The sequence below is a fragment of the Phaethon lepturus genome, unplaced genomic scaffold (assembly GCF_000687285.1).
Source record: "Phaethon lepturus isolate BGI_N335 unplaced genomic scaffold, ASM68728v1 scaffold7080, whole genome shotgun sequence".
In the NCBI taxonomy this organism is placed as follows: Eukaryota; Metazoa; Chordata; class Aves; order Phaethontiformes; family Phaethontidae; genus Phaethon; species Phaethon lepturus.
In genome coordinates, this window is record NW_010513966.1 from 10,099 (window position 1) to 29,580 (window position 19,482).

Here is a 19,482-nt window from a genome sequence, read left to right on the forward strand (position 1 = left end):
CTTTTTTATATGAAGTTATAAATAGGCAGTGGTAAGATCTGGCTTCAGTGGTGTGTGACAGACATTTCAGGTTATCACATATAAATACATGTTTTAAAAAAACAAAACACCTTTCACATTTGTTTTTGTGTATGTCGATACATGTACATGTGTGTGTCTTTACAAAATTGCTGGTGATTATATTTTTGTCTCCATGGGTGAGATACGGAGTATTTCCTACAGAACCTACGGGCAGGTGACTAATGCCCATCTCTCCCCAGGGGAGACAGGACAGAAGGTTTCATGTAGTTTAAGAGGATCAAGATGACAAAGGACTAGAATGGTTTTAATCTATCGGCCCTCTGCTAGGAAAGAGACTTGCCTTCAGCATAAGAAAACAAAACCATGAGACTAACTATCCTGCCAGGAACTCTGTGAGGAAGCTGGGGAAGATGACATAGTAAAGTAAGCTTGTATATCAGCTACTTTCTCGAAGTTTATGGTTTGATAGTTTATATCAATGCATTATAGAGCATATAAATATTTTAATATATAAATATTAGAATTTTATTGCTTTAGGTAGACTACCCCTGGAATGCTTTTGACCTGGCACAGCCAACACTTTGCTTTCTGATTTCTCCATCGCCTTGTCGCTGCCCCCATGACTGAGCAGCACGTCCTGTGATACCTGCAGCCCTGCTGAGGTGAGCACCGGCCTGTGATGGCTTCAGCCTGACCAAGGACAGTGAGGAACCAGCCTGCAACACACCATACAGTCATGTAAAGGTGTCATTTTGAGGGACCAAACTTCTAGCTGTTTGTTGAATGCTGTTTTCCTTAGAGAGTGGGAATTTGCCTGAGGAAAGAGATAAATCCTGACCATTGTGTTCTGCTCCCCTAAAAACACTCCCTGCAAAGAGTTTAATTTCATTCAGGAAATCCCATGCACCTGAAACATCCACTGTCAATGATAAAACTTACTCTGCTCAACCAAATCAAGAGATGTAAATGTTAAAAAGCAATCCACTTTATGATGGATTAAAAAAAAAAATTTCTTCACTGCTGAGTTAAAAAACTGCACTTATGAGGGAGAGTGAGGAGCCCTTCCCACCCACCAAACAATCCAGATTATTAATAATTTCTAGTTAGGCAGCATAACAAAAAGGACCCTCCACGTCTTCAAATCAAGTTTCCCAACTCCATAGGTACCATGCCATATAACCTCCTTCAGAAATGTATCAAGCACTGCTTTAAGGAGGGGAAACAAGCTCCCTTTAATCTTGGACTATCCTAATTGGAAGGCTGTCATATAAAGTTGTTCTAATGATTAGGAACTCTCTAATTTACATCCTGAATGCGTTCCTGAGTAGTACAGTCCTTCAGTTTAACATTCCTCTTTTGGCTGGTGTTGACCCCTCTGCATCCAGAGCACCATTCAGCCCTTGTTTTGCACAAGCCAAAACATGTCCATCACCCTGCCTGCACACCTTTTGGACTCAGTTATCCTTAAAATCAGGGCTGGCCCTTGCTCCAGTCTGAGCTCTCCCTTGCCTGTGATTTCATTACCCATGAAAGTACCTATCTCACAGCACGCCGAAAACTTTTGACCTTGTAATATGCTATATAGGTGCTGAAGCCGCAGCTAATGGCACACTAAATATGTCTTTAGCCTCAAGCTGGTGAAATGTGATGGTGGTTGCATTTGTGCATCCCACTACCATTGACCACCGGCAGCTGAGAAGCCGTGCCAGCTCGGGGAGCCGCTCTACGCTACATTTTCCTCTTGAAAGCCATATGGTGTTTGGATCTAAAAAAGCCCTTTTTGTTCACAAACAACCTGAGAGGAGCCTGCTGCGCTACCTATCTTCAATGCAGATGTCTTCACATAACTTTAAAGTCCTGAGAAAATAAACTAAGTCATTTCCTTTCCCATTTCCAGCAGTGGTCAGTGCCGGTCAGATGTAGGGAAGAAAGCAAATTTTGGTGACTCCAGCTCTGGTTTTCCCTAGCAGCCCAACATGCTGCTCCCTGCTTCCCTGGTTAGGAGGCCATTGGTAAATCCTTCCCAAGGTTTATGTGGCTCAGCGTATCACTGCTTCCTTTCAGCACAAATTGCACTTGATTACAAAACATTTACCCTTTTTTCTCACAATTTTTGTTTTAAGGTTCGTTACTGGCAAGATTTTTCTCCACAAAATATACTGATGTACCCTCAAGTTTAATATTTTGTGCCTTCCTCCATCTTCAGACTCGGCCAGATTGCTTATAGGCTGTCCAAATTAAGCATCATCTAAAGGAGGCTTTGATCCCGAGGGATAAGTTTGAGCTGATACCACCCAGCGCGGCAGGTCCCTGGCCAGGCTGGCACAGCCCGGCCACCAGCAGCCGTGCGGGCCAGTTCGCATGGCCCTGCCCGTTTCCCCAAGGGGCACTTTGACGGGACAGCTGAGCAGAAGTGGGCATCGCCTTGGCCTGCTCTGGAGCGTAGCTCCACTTTGAAGTCATTACCGTACAGTTACCTACTTTGATTTGCCATATTAGAGCTGGATGTCGTGTGCTTCATCTCCTAAATTCCCTCTCAAGGTACTCATAAAATCAACCAAAGGGGTAGAGAGGCATCTGTCCCAAAACCTCTGCAGAAAAAGGTTGAAACTATGGATTTGTTTTCACAGATGACTGAGGAATCATTATTAAGTCTTGTCCCAACAGTTAGCTACTGACTTCAGAGCAAATTGTTTTTGTCAGCAGAAATTGATAGTTTTCGTTTCATTTGGTACAACCATAAATTGTGATAATGACAAAGACAGATTAAAAAACCCAACAGTTGTCTAGGCTCGTTCTAGTTTAGACATGCTTTGTAAAGAATGAAAGAATATAAAAAAATGAAATAAAGAATGAAATAAAGTATTTCAACTGACTTTTTAAACATGTGAGGAATACAAATATAATTAAGAAGGAAACACATTACTTACTAAAAAAAATTCCACTTCAAACTGTATAGAAGTTTGATTTTTAACTATCCTGAATTACAAATAAAACTTCATATTGCAATACCTAGGTGACAGCTGAGGGGGAAAAAAGAAATCTGGGGTTTTTTTCTGCAGCTATCTGCATTTGCAATGCTATTTACACTTTATCTATTTCACATGAGTAGTCAGTATTTTTCTCTACTGCTTTGTCGAGTCTTTCACAATGCAGCAAGTAAAGAAATGACAGCATTCTCCCCATCACACCCCACAAGAGTAAAACTTGTAAGAACTGGCAGCAGTTAGACACAGTGTTTAGTAGAAACAATCTTAGTTCAAAAAAACCCAAATTTTTTTAAGACCACCAGACAAATTCTTCATATAACAACTGAAGTGTACATAATTACTATTAGAGTATATAGAACCCTACCTGAAATTTTTTAAAACTCATGTTAGGAAGTCTGAAAAATTGCAGTATGTTTGCTACAAAACGTTTTCCTCCCTCTGATCTCTCACAGCCTGGGGTTTTCATATAGATGGTGGGTTTGTTTAATAACTGATTTTTCCTAAGTCATGATGGCTTTGAGGCATTTCATACAGGGGAAAAATAAACAAACACAACTCCAGTCTGGCGCTCTCCTTCTCCAGAATCCTGCTAGTAGGGTAAAGTCTGGAAAGTCCACTCTTACCGTTTTTTTACATTGGCTTGTATTTTTCTATCAAACCTTTTGATATTTAGGTCAAAACCTTTTTTCAAACCGATTCTCCTTCTCAGAATCCCTACAACTGAAAATGAGACATTTATGTGTATAAAATCAGCCCCGTATAGGGACCTACATGGTGAAACAGCAATCTTTTACACATTCTAGAGAATACTGCACTTTAGAAAAGTCAGTTGTTCTACAAAGTTTGAAAGACTAGTGATTCAAATGATGGATGTGAATAAATGGCTGACATTTGGCTGACAGTCTTGTGCCGGGTCTGTTTATTATCTCCCCACCAACGCTAATAACTAAAATTCAAAGACTTCATGCACTAACCATGCATTACGCTGTGTGCTCTCTGAGAAGTAACAGCCTGACATGTGTCAAACACTAACATTTCCTTGGAAACTTAGTAAGGATTATGCTACAAAAATCTTCGTACGTTATGGCTAGATGTCATGCTGTGCAGTTATGCCGCTTGCTACTTGACAAATATCACAGTGACGTGAATGGTTACTCAGACTGCTGTACAAAAAAGAATGGCTTTAGGAAAGTTGCTGCTTTGCTTATCGTTACAGATTAACAGGATTCTGACTTGAACCTGAAATTGCTTATTTAGGTAATACTCTACTTCCCCCTTCCTGGAGCTGATGGTTACTCAATGATGGAATTTTACTGATTCACAGAAAATTTTAGAGTATAGATATCACACCATCTTTAGCCTCATTTATAACAGTGTTTGTTTTAGAGGCAGAAAGATATGTTTCTTTAGCCAGCTGACAGTTATACCAATCGGAAATACTCCGCCTTTCTCAGGAAAAATGTGACTCTGCTGGGGTACTTAGAAACCACTCTGGAATTCACGCAGAAAAGCACTGCCCACAGTTAGCAGTAATATACTGGGGTAGGAAATCTAAAGACAAATCAAAGCTCCATAAAAGCACATACACATTAATCTGTACACATTACTACACTGACAGTAAGCACTTCAAGACAAGGATTCATTTTGTTCAGAGTGCCTACTTGCAGCAGCTTTTAACATCTGCATTATCAGGGACCATGAGCTACTAATAAAGAGGCTGTAAAAAAAAAACTAGGAAAAAACATCATATTGACAGCTAGCTTAAAACCACCACCATACAGCAGTCTGTACCTTCATGAGAAAATTTCTTGAATCCACAAGACAAAACAGGTTGAGGATCTCTCTGACCTACCACAGTAGCATTCTTATTCATAAAATGCTGTTAGAAATAGAAAAACTAACTCAACCTACTAAGAAGAAACAAGCTTTTTACAGATTTTTTTTTTTTTAAAGTGTTCTGCTCTCACTTTGCACAGATACATTTACCAAAACTTTCAACTAACCGAACCACTAATTTTGTTAACCTCTGATTAGGCATCCTATATATATAAGGGCTGAACTGAAACCTGTTACTACAAGAAAATGTAAGTTCCACTTTGTCCCTTCTACAGAATATAAGACACCAGGGCCAGAATTTTCCCAACAGCTGCCAGGAAAACTGTTTGCTTGGACAGAATTTTGCTCTAAGTAGTTATACAGTAAAATTGCAAAGGCTTGGCATGGGACTTAATTTGCAAACATCTCTCGTACATCTCACGCAGTATCTGCTGTGACTAATCCATAACTGGAGTTATGGGGAAAAAGATGAAGCTGATTTTTGTTGGTCCCTCATGGTTCTGAAGAAAGCTGCGGTTTTGCTGTAATTCTGTTCCCGTAATCAAGATTACAAGCAAACAAAGAGCAGAAGGGGAAAAAAAACCAAAATCACTTGTTGGTAAGCTTCCCCTTTTTTGCCTTGTCCTATTGCTTGGCATGTGCTGGAGGACCATCAGGGAAAAGACGGAGTTTACTTCTTTCACCTGACATTCAAGCTAACCTGTGAGTAGTTCAAACTGGACAGTTGTAATGCAAAGCCAAGATTTGGCAAAGGAACAGCCAGCCTACGTCCTGACACTCACACACGTCACCCCAAAGTCAATGGGACTGTGGGTGCCCCGGCACCCGCAACGTCCATCAGTGACGCACCGCTCAGCAGAACAATACCATTCATATCAGCTAGGAGCTAGTGCCCTTTTCAGTGGGTGATCTTGTAGCAAGACATTTAAAAGGCCAGATTTCAGTAAAGCTTATTCTTACTTTCACCACTCATTTGCTTACCTGTAAAGCCTGCTCACCAGAACCTCACTGGTGAATCCCATTCCTCCCCAAAACTGGAGACAGCTATCAGTCACTTCACGTGACAGACGACCTGCCTTTAGCTTAGCCATGGAAGCAAACTTTGTCACATCATTGCCTTCCACATAGAGAGCTTAAAAAGAAAGAAAGAAAGAAAGAAAAAAGCCCAGTTATACACACAGAGTCAGTGATCACAGCCTGCCTCCCTGGCAATCGCCTCCCCATGTTCCTTCAGCCTGACAACGTTTTTTGCATGAAGAGAAGCACATCTGGGAAGGCAGATGTGGCAGCTCACCAGTGGTGCGGTACAGCAGCGAGCGAAGGAGCTCCAGTTCGGTTGCCAGCTCGGCCAGGCGGAAGTGCACGGCTTGGTTGTGCAGGACGGACTGGTCAAACACCTTCCGCTGGCGAGTGTAGTCAATAGTTTCTTGTATAACAGTTTCCAGCGGTGTCAGGACTTGAAGAAGCAAAGCACAGGACAGGACATCATTTTAGCCAGATATGTTGCTTTTCTTCTTGTTGAAAAAGATTTTTTTTTTGAAAAAGATTTTTTTTTTCACTTCGTACAAAAAAATACATTAGGTTTTCTAAAGTAAATTATTCCGTATGCTCAGTTTGGGGGCACAGTTTCAATTCTGAAAAAAAGCCTGGTATTCCCTTGTACTTTGAAGACCTCTTTATCCCTATTTCAGCTGAGCCCCAAACCGCCGAAACTCAGAGGAGAGGGAAGGTGGGGTGGGGAGGAGGGAAGGAAAGTTAAAGAGAGCGGTATGTAATGGCAAGTGTGTAAACTTTATCCTTAATGCCTCATTTGGGGCTCTAGCAAACGCTTGTGGCAACTCCTGCCTTCCATGCTACCTGTGCCTGAAGGTCTGTTACAACCCTGAAAGAAAATCTGAAGGCAGACAGTGTGCTCACTGAGGGATGCTGTAGAAATGTATAGTCAAGGAAACTTTGAACAAAAAGGCAGAAACCTATTCAGAGATAAGGAACGCAAACAGACTGCTTCCTACATCTGCATTCCGTGGTCAGATCCTCATATAGAAAGGAAGGGGAAAACATTAAGATTCACAGCTACTTTCAGTAAATGCTAATCAGTGCTTCTAATGGAAACAGAATCAAAATAAGATACTGCTGGAAGACAGGTGAGGGAGAAGGCAGACACTGCTTTAAAGCAGGAGAACTAGCTCCTACTTTGTGAGCAAACTTAGAGACACCCTGTTTTAAACAAGAAGACAAGGGCAAAGTTTCTTTTCCAAGGCAAACCAGCCGTGAAGTGAAGGGCTAGGCTCCAGCAGTCTCTTGCAGCTTAGCTAGGGTAACAGCAGGTGCTGAATTTGTGGAGAATTTTGTTTGGCAAATGCGGACCCATGTCACTACGGCAAGCAGTAGGGAAATGTGTCTGTGTGAGAAGGGCCACGTTTTCTCTTTTCAAAATATGCATATCCACATCCATTCACATTTAGAATCTAAACCACAAAACTCTGGATCATAGAATAGTTTGTGTTGGAAGTGACCTTTAAAGGGCATGTAGTCCAACCCCACTGCAATAAGCAGGGACATCTTCAACAGGTTGCTCAGAGCCTCATCCAACCTGACCTTGAATGCTTCTGGGGATGGGGCATCTACCACCTCTCTGGGCAACCTGTGCCAGTGTTTCACCACCCTCATTGTGAATCTGAAATGCAAAATACAACCAAGCCCTGGACTACTAAACAATTCCTTTTTGCATCGGTCTGAGCTGCTGGGAGGGAAACGAAACAGTACATGCCAGTGCTGGGAGAGCAGAAGGGAGATGGGAGAGGTAAGAACAAGGGATTAATCTTGTGTTCGTCTGTCAGAGCAAGGTGCTCCAGCACAGCTTGTGTGGTTCCCAGCATCAAGCACCAGGGAAAGAAGAAACGGGAAAGAGCAAAGAAGAGGCAGGAACAGGACTGTGTGGGAAGGAACAGAACGGCACCTATTTGGGTCCTGCTCACAAAAGGACAAAAAATTTTGGCCCATCTCTGCTCAGGCTGTCACCATGCATCAGGGCTGGGAGTGGGGAGTCTGAGAAAACTGCTCTCACAGTGTCTGCCTCCCCGCTTCATTGCCTCCTTCCTGCCCCATGACTCCGCTCATCCATCCTCCTGTTTCCTCAGCTGCCATCACCATCCTTCTGCTTGTTCCTGAAATTCCCATTTGCACACAGAAATAAACAGAGGAAATCTTCTAAGGACAGTCCCCGGCTCCATCCAAAGCAGCGTGGCCAGCAGGTCGAGGGAGGTGATTCTGCCCCTCTGCTCTGCTCTGGTGAGACCCCACCTGCAGTCCTGCATCCAGCTCTGGAGCCCTCAGCACAGGAAAGACATGGACCTGTTGGGGCGGGTCCAGAGGAGGGCCACCAAAATGATCTGAGGGATGGAGCACCTCTCCTGTGAGGACAGGCTGAGAGAGTTGGGGTTGTTCGGCCCGGAGAACTGAAGGCTCCAGGGAGACCTTATTGTGGCCTTCGATTTATATACTGGAAGGGGGCTTATAAGAAAGACCGAGATAGACTTTTTACCAAGGCTTGTAGTGACAGGACAAGGAACAACAGTTTTAAACTGAAAAGAGGGTAGATTTATATTGAACATAAGGAAGAAATTCGTTATGATGAGGGTAATGAGACACTGGAACTGGTTGCCCAGAGAAGTTTGTGGATGCTCCATCACTGGAAGTGTTCAAGGTCATGTTTGACGGGCTTTGAGCAAACCGATCTAGTTGAAGATGTCCCTGCTCATTCCAGGGGGGTTGGACGTTACCATCTTTAAAGGTCCCTTCCAACCCACACCATTCTGTGACGCTATGACTACAGGTATTTAGAGCTATGAGCATAGCTCTAATACGGCAAAGCTTGGCTGTGCAGCAAACAGCAATGAAACACAGCATGTTGTGAATACCATGACTGCCAACAGCCTTGTACAACATAACACCACAATACTTTGCCAGTCATATACGTACAGAGAAATGCCATTCTTAACAGTGAAACTCATTTTCTCTCAGAACTTTTTTTTTGGTGTATATTTGTTTCCTCTTTTGTCACATAACGTTCTCCACATCCTCAATCTTGGCCCCACAGGTTTCAACTGATGACAGCACATACAGGAAATGTCACTCCAGGGCAGCCTAAGGAACGCATAGTCTACCACACAGCTGAGAATCGTGAAAGCACTTGGAAGTTGCCAGAGAGAAAATAATCTTTTCATTGTACCTCCATCCAACTTACATTTTTCCACTGGAAACTTCTGCTAACTGTACAATCACTTTGCCTTGCTATGCCTCCTCTCAAAACAAAAGGAAATCAATATATTTTTATCAGGCTGTGGCTGATCACTCTCTAGTGAGATGTACAGTGAGCTCCAAGCTGCGCAGTCTCCTAAGGATGTGCATTGCCCATGTAAAAGGATCTGTCACCCTGCTTACTGGCCATGACTCAATGGTGCTCATAAAACTGAGACTCCAGGAGCAGATAGAAGTCATTAGAAAAGTGCCATTCTGCTCTCTCACACACACTGAACTCCCTCTTTGCCTCTAAGTTAAGCAATTCGCAAAAAACTGTTTGCTTTCTTGCCATAGCAACATTCTTTTCCTGTGATCAGTGCAACAGGTCCACAAATGGCTGGTGTTACCAAGTGTCACAACATGGGAGAGATACGTGGCAGCTCTTCACTTTCAATGAAGCAAGGAACACTGTGAATTTTACCAATGCCTTTGATAATGCGTCACTCAGAAGGAAAGACCACACCTGTGACAAAATTTTGAAATTCCAGGAAATTAGTTTTCCATTTATATTTTAAAACTGTTTGACTCAAAATTCATTTTAAAAGGAAAAAAAAGTGAAGGAAGCCAGCTCCCCACACATTCTGAAGTCTGGCCACAAAGAAGATAATTAATGAATAAAGAGAATACTAATAAACAAAGCACATGATACTTGATACTAAAAATACATAAAAACAAAAAAACCCAAACACAACAAAACAGAACAACGGCCAAAAAAAGAAAGAGAGAAAAGAATGGCAGTTCCAAGTTTCAGGAAGCAGCGAAAGTGAGGATGCCAGAACTGGTCCCCAAAGTGTTTAAAAGCAGACTGATGATTTTCAATGTCACGTGAATAGTCGTGAACTCAGAAGGAACAGAAATGTCCTCCTGAGGGCCAGAAGTGAGGACGAGGGTTACACATGCAGACCTTACCACCAGGTTGCTGAAGGCACGTATGTAGTTTTGCACCTCCGAGCCTTCAGCGAAACGCTTGTGGTTGAACGTACGTAAACCCATTTACAGGATGGGAAGTTAACGGCTCGGTGTCGTGGTGTAACAAACTGCATCCATCAAGCACCTGGCTCCCCTCTGAAGCAGGTCTTGTCCCTGCTCCCCGCGCTTTCACGGGTTTTATATCGGACAGCGGATAAAAGCAAAACCAGAGGGCCCAGCAAGGTACAACACACTGGCCACCGCGCTGCAGGAGGCAGCTCCCTCTCCAAGGTGAGCTTGGTGAGCTCTGAGGCTCTTCCTCCCTGATGTCCCCTGCCTGGCCATGGCGGGGGGGCAAAGATACCCTTCCCAGACGGCTCATCCAGGGCGAGGGTTTGCCTGCTCCTGCTGTGGTGTTCTGGGCAAAAAGAAGAATTGAAACCTGGTGTCCCACTTCCTGGCAGAGCACGGTGACCGCTGGAGAGTTGTGCAAGGCTGGACAGTACCAAGCTGCCAGTGGTTTTAACAGGAGTGATCTAACCTGCCAGGCTTTGTGTTTTGATGCTGTCAGTGCGCGTCACTTTTGCCTGGAGCATGACTAACGCCGCAGGCTACTCTGCTGCCTGGGGAGTATCCCTGTAACCCAGAGTTTCTGATTGTTTTGTTTAACTTGGACTTCAAACTGAGCACAAAAATGCACAATGCACATCCTTGTGTAATCCAACGTGTACACGTTGATTAAAGCAGGACCAGCAGTAGGACCATGTCCCCTCCTTGCCTGAGTCTGCAGTGGCATCCCTTGCAAGTCTAACCTCCTGTTCTTTGCTAAAACTACTGTCACATTTGCTATTTATCTCAGGCTGAACTAAGAATTTTGGCCCAAACCAAAGATTTTTAAAAGCATCTGAACTCTGAAATATTTGGTCTGGGATCAACCCACAACAGGGAGCGATTTTTTTTTTATTTAGTCACTGAATCAGGAAATCACTTTTTAGCGTTCCCGATTCCCCAGCCACACACAGACAGTAACAGACAGGGTATGCACAGGAGCACAAATATGGTGAGAATATTTATACCAGCCCGAAATGTAAAGAGGACCAATCCTCTTACAGTGAACCACATTGTATTTAAGTTGAAGAAGTAAACACTGTGGAGTGGGGGGGAAGGTTAGGAGGCTGAAAATGGACAATCCAGACTTGGATCTGGTTACCTGAAATATCCAGAATCTGTATAACTCAAATATGCAGATTCAAGTACCGTCTGAGTTCAGAGTAACAGGAACGCCGTGACAGCGTAACTTCAGGGAAAGGAATTTTGTGCTGTACCACTTATGTCTAAAGCGTATAAGAGGTAAAGCAGATCCGCAAAACAAAGCTTTTACATTCTGTAAGAGCCACTTCTTTACACAGCCACTAAGTTAATTTTCTAAAATCCAGGGTAAACATCATAGCTTACTGTAGTACAGGAAAAGTCACCATCCTTCTATGTCATGCCAGTATTCTGATAGCCTTTGTACTAGATTTGTAGCAGACATAACATGATGCCGTATTTTCTTATCAGCAGAACAGCACCAAGCAAAAGAAACAAGGCAAAACCTGCCCCTCTGATGCCTCACAAAATATTTTCTATTTCGAGTTTTTCTACAGAAAGGGAAGGTTGTCTGTATCCAGGCTATGACAGATCGGATCGTAAGAGGTCATTGCAATTTACAACGAAAGGAAAGTACTGTTAGTCATGCAAAGGGTGACCCTCGTGTCCCTGCCCGGCCCCAGAAGGACAAACAATGACTTACCAGTAGCTACTGCCCACAGCCGCTCTTCTTGAAATTGCAACATCTGATATGTAAAACCCTTTCCTTCCTCACCGATGAGGTTTTTTCTGGGGACCCTTACGTCTTCAAAAAAGATCTGAGCTGTGTCCGATGACCTCATGCCCAGTTTGTCTATCTTTTTAGCAACATGAATGCCTGAAGAAAAAGAGGTATCAGAAAGGCCACAAAAAACAGAAGCACTATGCACAAGTCAAGCATTTTAAGAAAGTTAAGTTTGCAGATGTGAAGGTATGTGCCAAGACTACATTGAAACCTACCTTTAGGAAAAACATAACAGTATTCTGGAATTTAAGAGTAATGTGGCCCACATCCTATTTTTACGAGTTTTCCCATTTTCCAACTAGCAAATCAGAAACTGCAATTGTGAAGGTCCCGCTTTTCAGTATGTCCCCAAATAATAATTGTTTACTAGTAGTAGGTAGGTCTTGAAACAATGCAATATTTATTTGCCTGTTTTCGATATTTAGTTGCACTACAATAAAATGCTGGAATCCAATTTAGCAGTATTTGCTGAGTGCCTGCACTGCTGTGAAACAGCAGAGAAATATTTAATAATGACAAAAACAGAGCTATGTTTTAAGCTGTGATTAGAGAATTTCTCCTCCTGGAAATCTGCTCCCTTCCCTCTCTTCCACATTCATCCCCCCCTTTCTAGCTTATCCTGATTTTTCCTCGTACCTGTACCTATCCATAGTTCTTCCAGACTGGGTTGTGTGTTCAAGTTTCCTGAATCCAGCAGCATCCCCCTTTTGTTGTGCTGTACTAGTTTCACTTGCTCTTAGATTACATCTGAGATGCTTCTCACTCAGGAGGCCAAACTGCATCAGCCTCATGTTGCCTCAAGTGCCTCCTCTGTTGCTAGCACATGCTTTACATTTTCTCTTTTTTGAAGACAATGATACATAATCATCTCTTTGACTACAATACGGGCATCAAAATGTTCCTTTGCTTAGTTTAATTATCTTCATTCTCTTCAGAAGGGGTACTATAGACTAAAAATTACCAGCAGCAGTAGAAATCACCTGTCCAGGTAACTCCTGGAGTCTGTCTGTATTAAATAAATCACAAGCCATCCCCTAACACACAAATCTCAATCTAGCAAGCCCAGCGCCTGACTTACTAAAAATCACTCTAAACCAGAGCCATTTGTGCTACCTGCACCAGTATCACTGAGATGGATTGCTGTATCTCTTCCTGGGCAGCTCTTCCCAGGCATCTTTCATTTTTCTTTTTCTCCCACTCCTCCAGCCTTCTAACAATCTCTTTTATTTCCTATATTCTATCTTGGGAGAAAGACAGTCACTCTCTCCTGACACCATTTAGTGCCATTACAAATGGAAAGAAGCACATTTTAAACTGCAACCTGAGAAACATGCTCTTTCCCCTTTTCTGGATGCTCTTCTCCTTATTATCTCCTCCTTGCAATCTACCCTATTGTTATCAGAGGACAAACCAGCGCATAAATAGTTAACAGATTAGGGCTGCAAGCCATTTGTCTATATATCTTTCACACACACACATTTTATGACTTGTTAGATTCTCTGTCATCATATGAGAAATTCAGCTTTTTTTTAAAAGACATTGTTAGTATGAGGAGTATTCACCTAATCTGAATATCTCCTGTGAATCCACACTGCCATAATCCCAATTCCCATTATGAGAAATGTATTCAGCAGCATCTGCCCAGTCCGGACCATGATTTGCTTCACCCCAGAATAGACACTGTACACACCTAAAATTAGAAGCAAATCCTAGTTCATATCTCCAATAAACTACCAGTTGTTGAAATTAATAATTCACTTTCAGACCTGGAACTTTTTTTTCCCCCCCCTTTTTCTTTTATCACAACATCATACAAGCATGAAACAATTGAGATTTTTGTGAAAAATGCTGGACTAGTCTCCCATGTCTTCCAGCTGCTAGCAAGGAATGAGCTACCGCTGCGCCACAGATCCCTTCCTTACCCCGCCATATAGGCTGGCGACTGCAGCAGTTCGTCAGACGTAACACACTCATTCTCCACTGCACTCCTTCTTGAGCTCTGACACACGTACATCTACAGACGCTTGGTAGCGCATCATCCGCCGATGTCCTCCAGACACTTCCTGTACAGTCTTGGTCTGCTGCCCTCCAAGGAGCACAATCTTTGGCAGACAGACATCCTTAGGATGTGTCAAAACAGCTGGAGCTTCCTCCTCACATCTGTGTCAAATGGCAGCCTTTTTCATACTTTCCCTCTTTGTCTTCCTGAAAAATCTCATTTCTGATATGACCCACCCATGAAGCACAATCCACTGTCTTTATACTTTATTTCAAAAGGTCACCAATCTTGGTACAGTGACCCTTTTGGAGGTCAGTATCTGTATCACACAGAAGAACGAAAGCATATACACTTTGAGAAGCGCAATTTTTTGTTTCTAGGAAGACTTCTACACTTCTGCAGATCAGCTTGAAGTGACTCAGGCAACTTTGCAACTCCAAATCTGTCTACCGCAGGTAAAGCAGGTCTGTGCATAGGCTGTGTGCCCTAACAATGCCCCCCCTGCCCCAGCTACAATGACTCACATGAGGTTTTGGAATAAGCAAAGTAGCTGAAAACCTCCGAGTCAACTTCTCTGTATTTGATCTGCCTCTAACAGTGGGTTGGCTGCTTTGTTGTTTTTGGAAAACTGATCTCAGAGAAGTGGTGTTGCATTTGCACTCTGACCCTTTCATGACAAATCACAAGGAGGCCTTCAAGCAGATGGCTGGTAAGTGAGTTTAACCTGGAAATTCAGGCAGATTCTGGCTCTGAGTTCCGTGTTCGCTCATCTCTCATTAATAAGGACAAAGTCAACAACTAGGGAAGCAGCTCAGGTCCATCTTCTGTGAGCACCCACTGAAAGCCTGACTTGCATGAGCAGAGGTTAAAGAAACTCACAACCTGCTCAGGACTTGCTTAACTCCCAAGGCAACTCACTCACTCGCTTGACTTACTCCATACTGAAATTCACTTACAATTTCACTTAAGTAGCTCTCGTCACACTCTTTTGCAACATTGGAGAGCTGGGCTTTGTTCTCAGTCTGATCAATTAAGTGAGCTTGTGGACCCTCACTTCACTGCCATGGTGGTGCCCCTACATGTGAAATGCTGATAATGACATATATGTCGTATGTAAAATACTCTGAATTGAATGAAAAAAAGCAATATGTTCTAATATTTTATATTAATACATAAATGAATTAATACTCATTATTATATATTAAATAGATGTCATATATTTAAAATCTATGTTAGAACATATTATACGTTCTGTATTAAATAAATTAATATATTACATAATTTAAAAATATTAAAATGAGTGAAAATCAAAAAGGTTTAAAAACTTCTGAACTGGTGTTAAAACTGCAAAAGGTCTCCGCCAGCATAAGCTTAACTGTACCCTCTCTGAATGATGTCCTTTGTGCTGCAAGGTCTGCAGATTACCCAGGAACAGACACTGTGTGGACTGTACCACTGAAACTTGCACCCTGAGATTAGGATGCATTTCTTCAGTGTCTTCACCCAAATTACTAGTCTTCTTCAAAAACAAATTCCAACTTCCAAGATCTCTGAATCTTTCATTCCACCCACATTTAACTCACAGATTATTTTTGTAATTTAAACTGATAATGATAATAGTGCCCTGGCAAAAATATCCCTTTGCAGAGCACAGCCATGAAACACCCTGGCTATGTCTGCACTTGTCTTTAGCAAGCCCACCAGGTTGGGCGATGGACGACGGTTATCAGAGGAAAATCAGGACCACCCACACAATACAATCACAGCACAGTATTGCATCGTTCTAGAATTCAATACAGCGGGTCAGCAAACCCACCCTAAACTGAGTCAGATACTGTCCAGGGGCTCCTGGGAGGCAGGTGTTGGCATGTGGGGTAAGATGATTTTGGGAGGTATTTCCCAAGTTTGAAATCTCTAACCTCTTTATAATTTTTTTTTTTCACGTTTGAGAATCACTTTCAATATCTTCTGAAGAATTAAGACAACAAGCTTAAAAATCTCCTCCATTCATTGAAAAAAGAAGTGTATATTCTGTTCACCAGTCCTCATACAAAACAGGAAATTTTGAGTTTAATGCTATTTCTGAAAGATAATTTAAGAACATTTTACATATAGTTCACATGTAGCAAAGATCTATGTAGATAGAGTAATACGTTATTTATTTTGTGGACTGTTTGCATCTTCATGCCTTTTGGGGACAGAAAACCAAGATAGAAGTTTTGTGGAACTTCTCCAAAAGACACTGGATGTTATAATTTTCAAAAAAAAATGTTGGCTGCATTTTTAATGATTTCTTTGAGGCATTAATTTTGTCCTTGGCATCGTCTTGTCTATTCACTCTCACAGAAGATTATGAAATATTCCCATACAAATGTGTGTGAACAACTTTTATATATTTATTTTTGGTGACAATGACTCTCCGTATAAAATTACTTGGGACTCACAAGCTGAAGTCTGCAAAATATTCAGCTTCCTTCTCATTTCCTCTTGTTCCCTACTTTTTTGTGGAAGTGTGCAAAGGCATTTCAGAGCCAGCTTTGTATGACAGTGAAACACCTAACTTAGGAGACCATTTATGGGTGCAGTCCTTTCTGTCAAACACCTTTCCTTCTTGCATTGGGCATACATAAAAACAACAATAAAATCAAATTAGAAGAGAAAGAGCTCTGTGTTATTACCAGGTAGATTCATTGGCAGACATATGAGAGATTTATTTCGATGGGGAGGTCCTTCACTGGTGTTTGCCAGCAGGCACATCCAGTCCGCTTGGCATCCAGACGTAGTCCACATCTTACCACCATTTATGACATATTCATCGCCTTTTCTCACAGCTGTCGTCTTGATATCTATTTCAAAACATAGGAAATGAAGGGTTATTCTTGTGAAGGAGGGATAAGCTGGTCCCTTTAAGACTGGCAGAGTTACTCCCTTGATCTCAGATGGACAACTAATATTTGGTCATGCCTTCATGCCCCCCACATCCTCTAACCCTTCCACGGCAGACCCGTCTGGATGACTCTTGGAAGGCAAACCAGGGAAACCAGTCCACTTCTCTCGCCCTCCTTTAGGTGGAGTCTTCATCCCAGTGGACGAAGCAGAAAAATTTCCCTAAGTAAATTTGGTCGTCAAAAACTCGGGCCAGAAACACTTCAGTCTGAAGTGATACATTACACATTTCTGTTACTGTGCACGTTAGTCACTGATTAATTTCAGAGTCCATTAATTTCAGAGTCCTGACTTAAACAAACGTAAGCCTCAAGATCTGTGTATGCATAGAGATATACATACACGCATTTCCTGCATGTTCTTGGTCAGAATGGCGTAATAAATTCCAAGTTAGTAAACTTTCAAAAGACCATGTCTAAATGCTAAGAATGTCTGTACATGAAGGAGTTCTAAACACCTGCTATTTAATGCCCCCGGCAAAAACAATCTTATTTTTGTTACGCTGCAAGCAGCCCTAGCTGCAACTGGCAGACGGGAGTGAATCATTAGTTATTATTTACACTGCAGCAGAATTTCTGAAGGGCTGGCTTCTTTCCCCCAAATTGAACTTCTTCAACTAAAACCCCAACTGAGGAAGACTCTCCAACAGGTATCTAGCTATAAGTAGGTGATGGTATAAGAGAACCCTACCACGCCCCTAATAGCACCTCTAAACCTAATGAGACTATAAAGTCTGTAAGAAGCCATCTACTGAGGGAAGCAAGTAGACTTGGAGGGTAGGAGTCAGACACCGAGCAGGCAGGCAAATTTAAGTCAGCTGGTTATACCTTCGTACGCACCCATCCCAATCTGCACATGAACCTTCTTCCCAAAGGCTCTAAACATAAAACTTTTACAAAGCAAAACCAAGTATCTGATCTTCATTTACAAGACAAAGTGGAACTGAGATCAGCATAGCTGAAAAGAAGTCTTGTTAATGAAGGAACTGGGGAATAATGACAGGAGAAAATTGTATACAACAAAGGAATATTTGATATAGCTATGGATTAAGGAACCTAGGATAATGATGAACAGCAAGTGAAAGAGATAGTACTAATGTGGATAAAAACAGTAGCCATACAGGGATTCAGCCAATGAAAAGACTATGCCAAATCTGTGCAAAGGCCTTGATATGAAATCTTTATAATAATGAAGGGCAATAAACCAAAGGAATCTAAAGTACTGATGCTCGTAATACATGGACACAGACACTGCACAATCATATACATGGAGACGAAATAATAAATGAAGGACACATTTATGATAATAAATGAAGAGCTGGAATAAGAAATATGACACTGTACTGAAGCAGTGTGAAAAGAATGGGAACATACACACAGCAATTTGCATCACACATCCCTTTGTTGTGGAACAGCTACTGAAGAGATTAGATAGGGGCCCCATGGAAGGTCTGCAGAAGAACAATAAGCACTGTGATGTTATCACAAATGTAAACAGTTCTTGCAAGCATGGCATCACAGGGGATTAAGCACCCAAATACAGATTAAAGAACAAATGCCTTACTAATGGAAATGTTCAAGTATTCCCAAACGTGATGGTTGACAGTTTGCTTCAAATACTTGAGAAGTGACTATTTAAAATGAACTTATGAAGAGTTGATTCTCTTTAAATTTAATTAGAAGAAAGATGACCAAGTCAATAAGTAAACTTTATGTTTAAAATACAGCAGGCTTTGAAAACCTACTTAATTTAGTACAGTCAAGTGGACTCAGTCTCAGGGATATGGCTATGAAGATACTTAGGAATTTGTCTGTAATTGTTCTCCCTGATAGAGCGCAGCTCTGGGAAAAGGCTACTTCAGTGAGTGTTCCATAACTCATTTTTGGCAGGTCCACACCACTGGCCCTGTGTTGTCTATAACTCAACAGCTTCCAGAGCATGCTGTGAGGGTCCCTTCCAGGAAAGGCCACATGCCATCACTGAAAGGTATATGACCTAGCGAGTGCCATATAAGCAACCAGGGCTGGTCATCTCACCATTCAAATCACAACGTACTTGAGACTCAAGTTTTCTTCTCCGCTGTGCTCTTGAGTCCAGCCATGCATCCAAATGGAATTGACAAAAGGTAAGGTTGGCTTCAACTTTTAGGGTCAATCTTATGATTAAAGATAGGCAACACATTTCCTTAAAGACAAAAATGAATAGACCATATCTAGAACTTACATCATCATCACAGGAAAAAAAACCCAAAACTTCAAAAAACAGGAGATGGCCTACAGGAAAGGAAAGAGATTAATCATCAAAGTAAGCTACAGTTTGGAGGTCAGAAGGTAAGAACTGCCACAGGTCAAACTAAGTTAAGTCTTGCAGATGAAACCCAACAAAATCCAAGAAGATTGAGGCGGCAAACAAAAATGTTTCAGCCACAGAAATTAAAAAAGAATGAGAAAAGAATATGAGGTATATAAAGGATGCCTCAAAACTAAAGAAATTTTTTACGTCAGATTATAAAAAGTTTGTAATATAGCCGACAAAGCAAGACATCTAAAAGAAGGACTGTACAGAAATTAAAAAATAGTGAAAACAGAGGTTGTTGCCTTTGGCAA

The 19,482-nt window shown here is 41.9% G+C and overlaps 1 protein-coding gene across 1 annotated transcript in view; it reads right to left on the bottom strand.

Annotated features, from left to right (window-relative positions):
• LOC104624201 (probable acyl-CoA dehydrogenase 6) overlaps window positions 1-19,482 on the bottom strand; it is a 31,591-nt gene that overhangs the window by 1,979 nt on the left and 10,130 nt on the right. The window contains exons 4-7 of the mRNA XM_010291506.1: window positions 16,609-16,776; window positions 11,851-12,024; window positions 6,142-6,303; window positions 5,829-5,979 (exon numbers count right to left, since the gene is read on the bottom strand). Of these exons, the coding sequence (XP_010289808.1) occupies window positions 5,829-5,979; window positions 6,142-6,303; window positions 11,851-12,024; window positions 16,609-16,776 (655 nt within the window). The remainder of the gene's footprint in view (window positions 1-5,828; window positions 5,980-6,141; window positions 6,304-11,850; window positions 12,025-16,608; window positions 16,777-19,482) is intronic.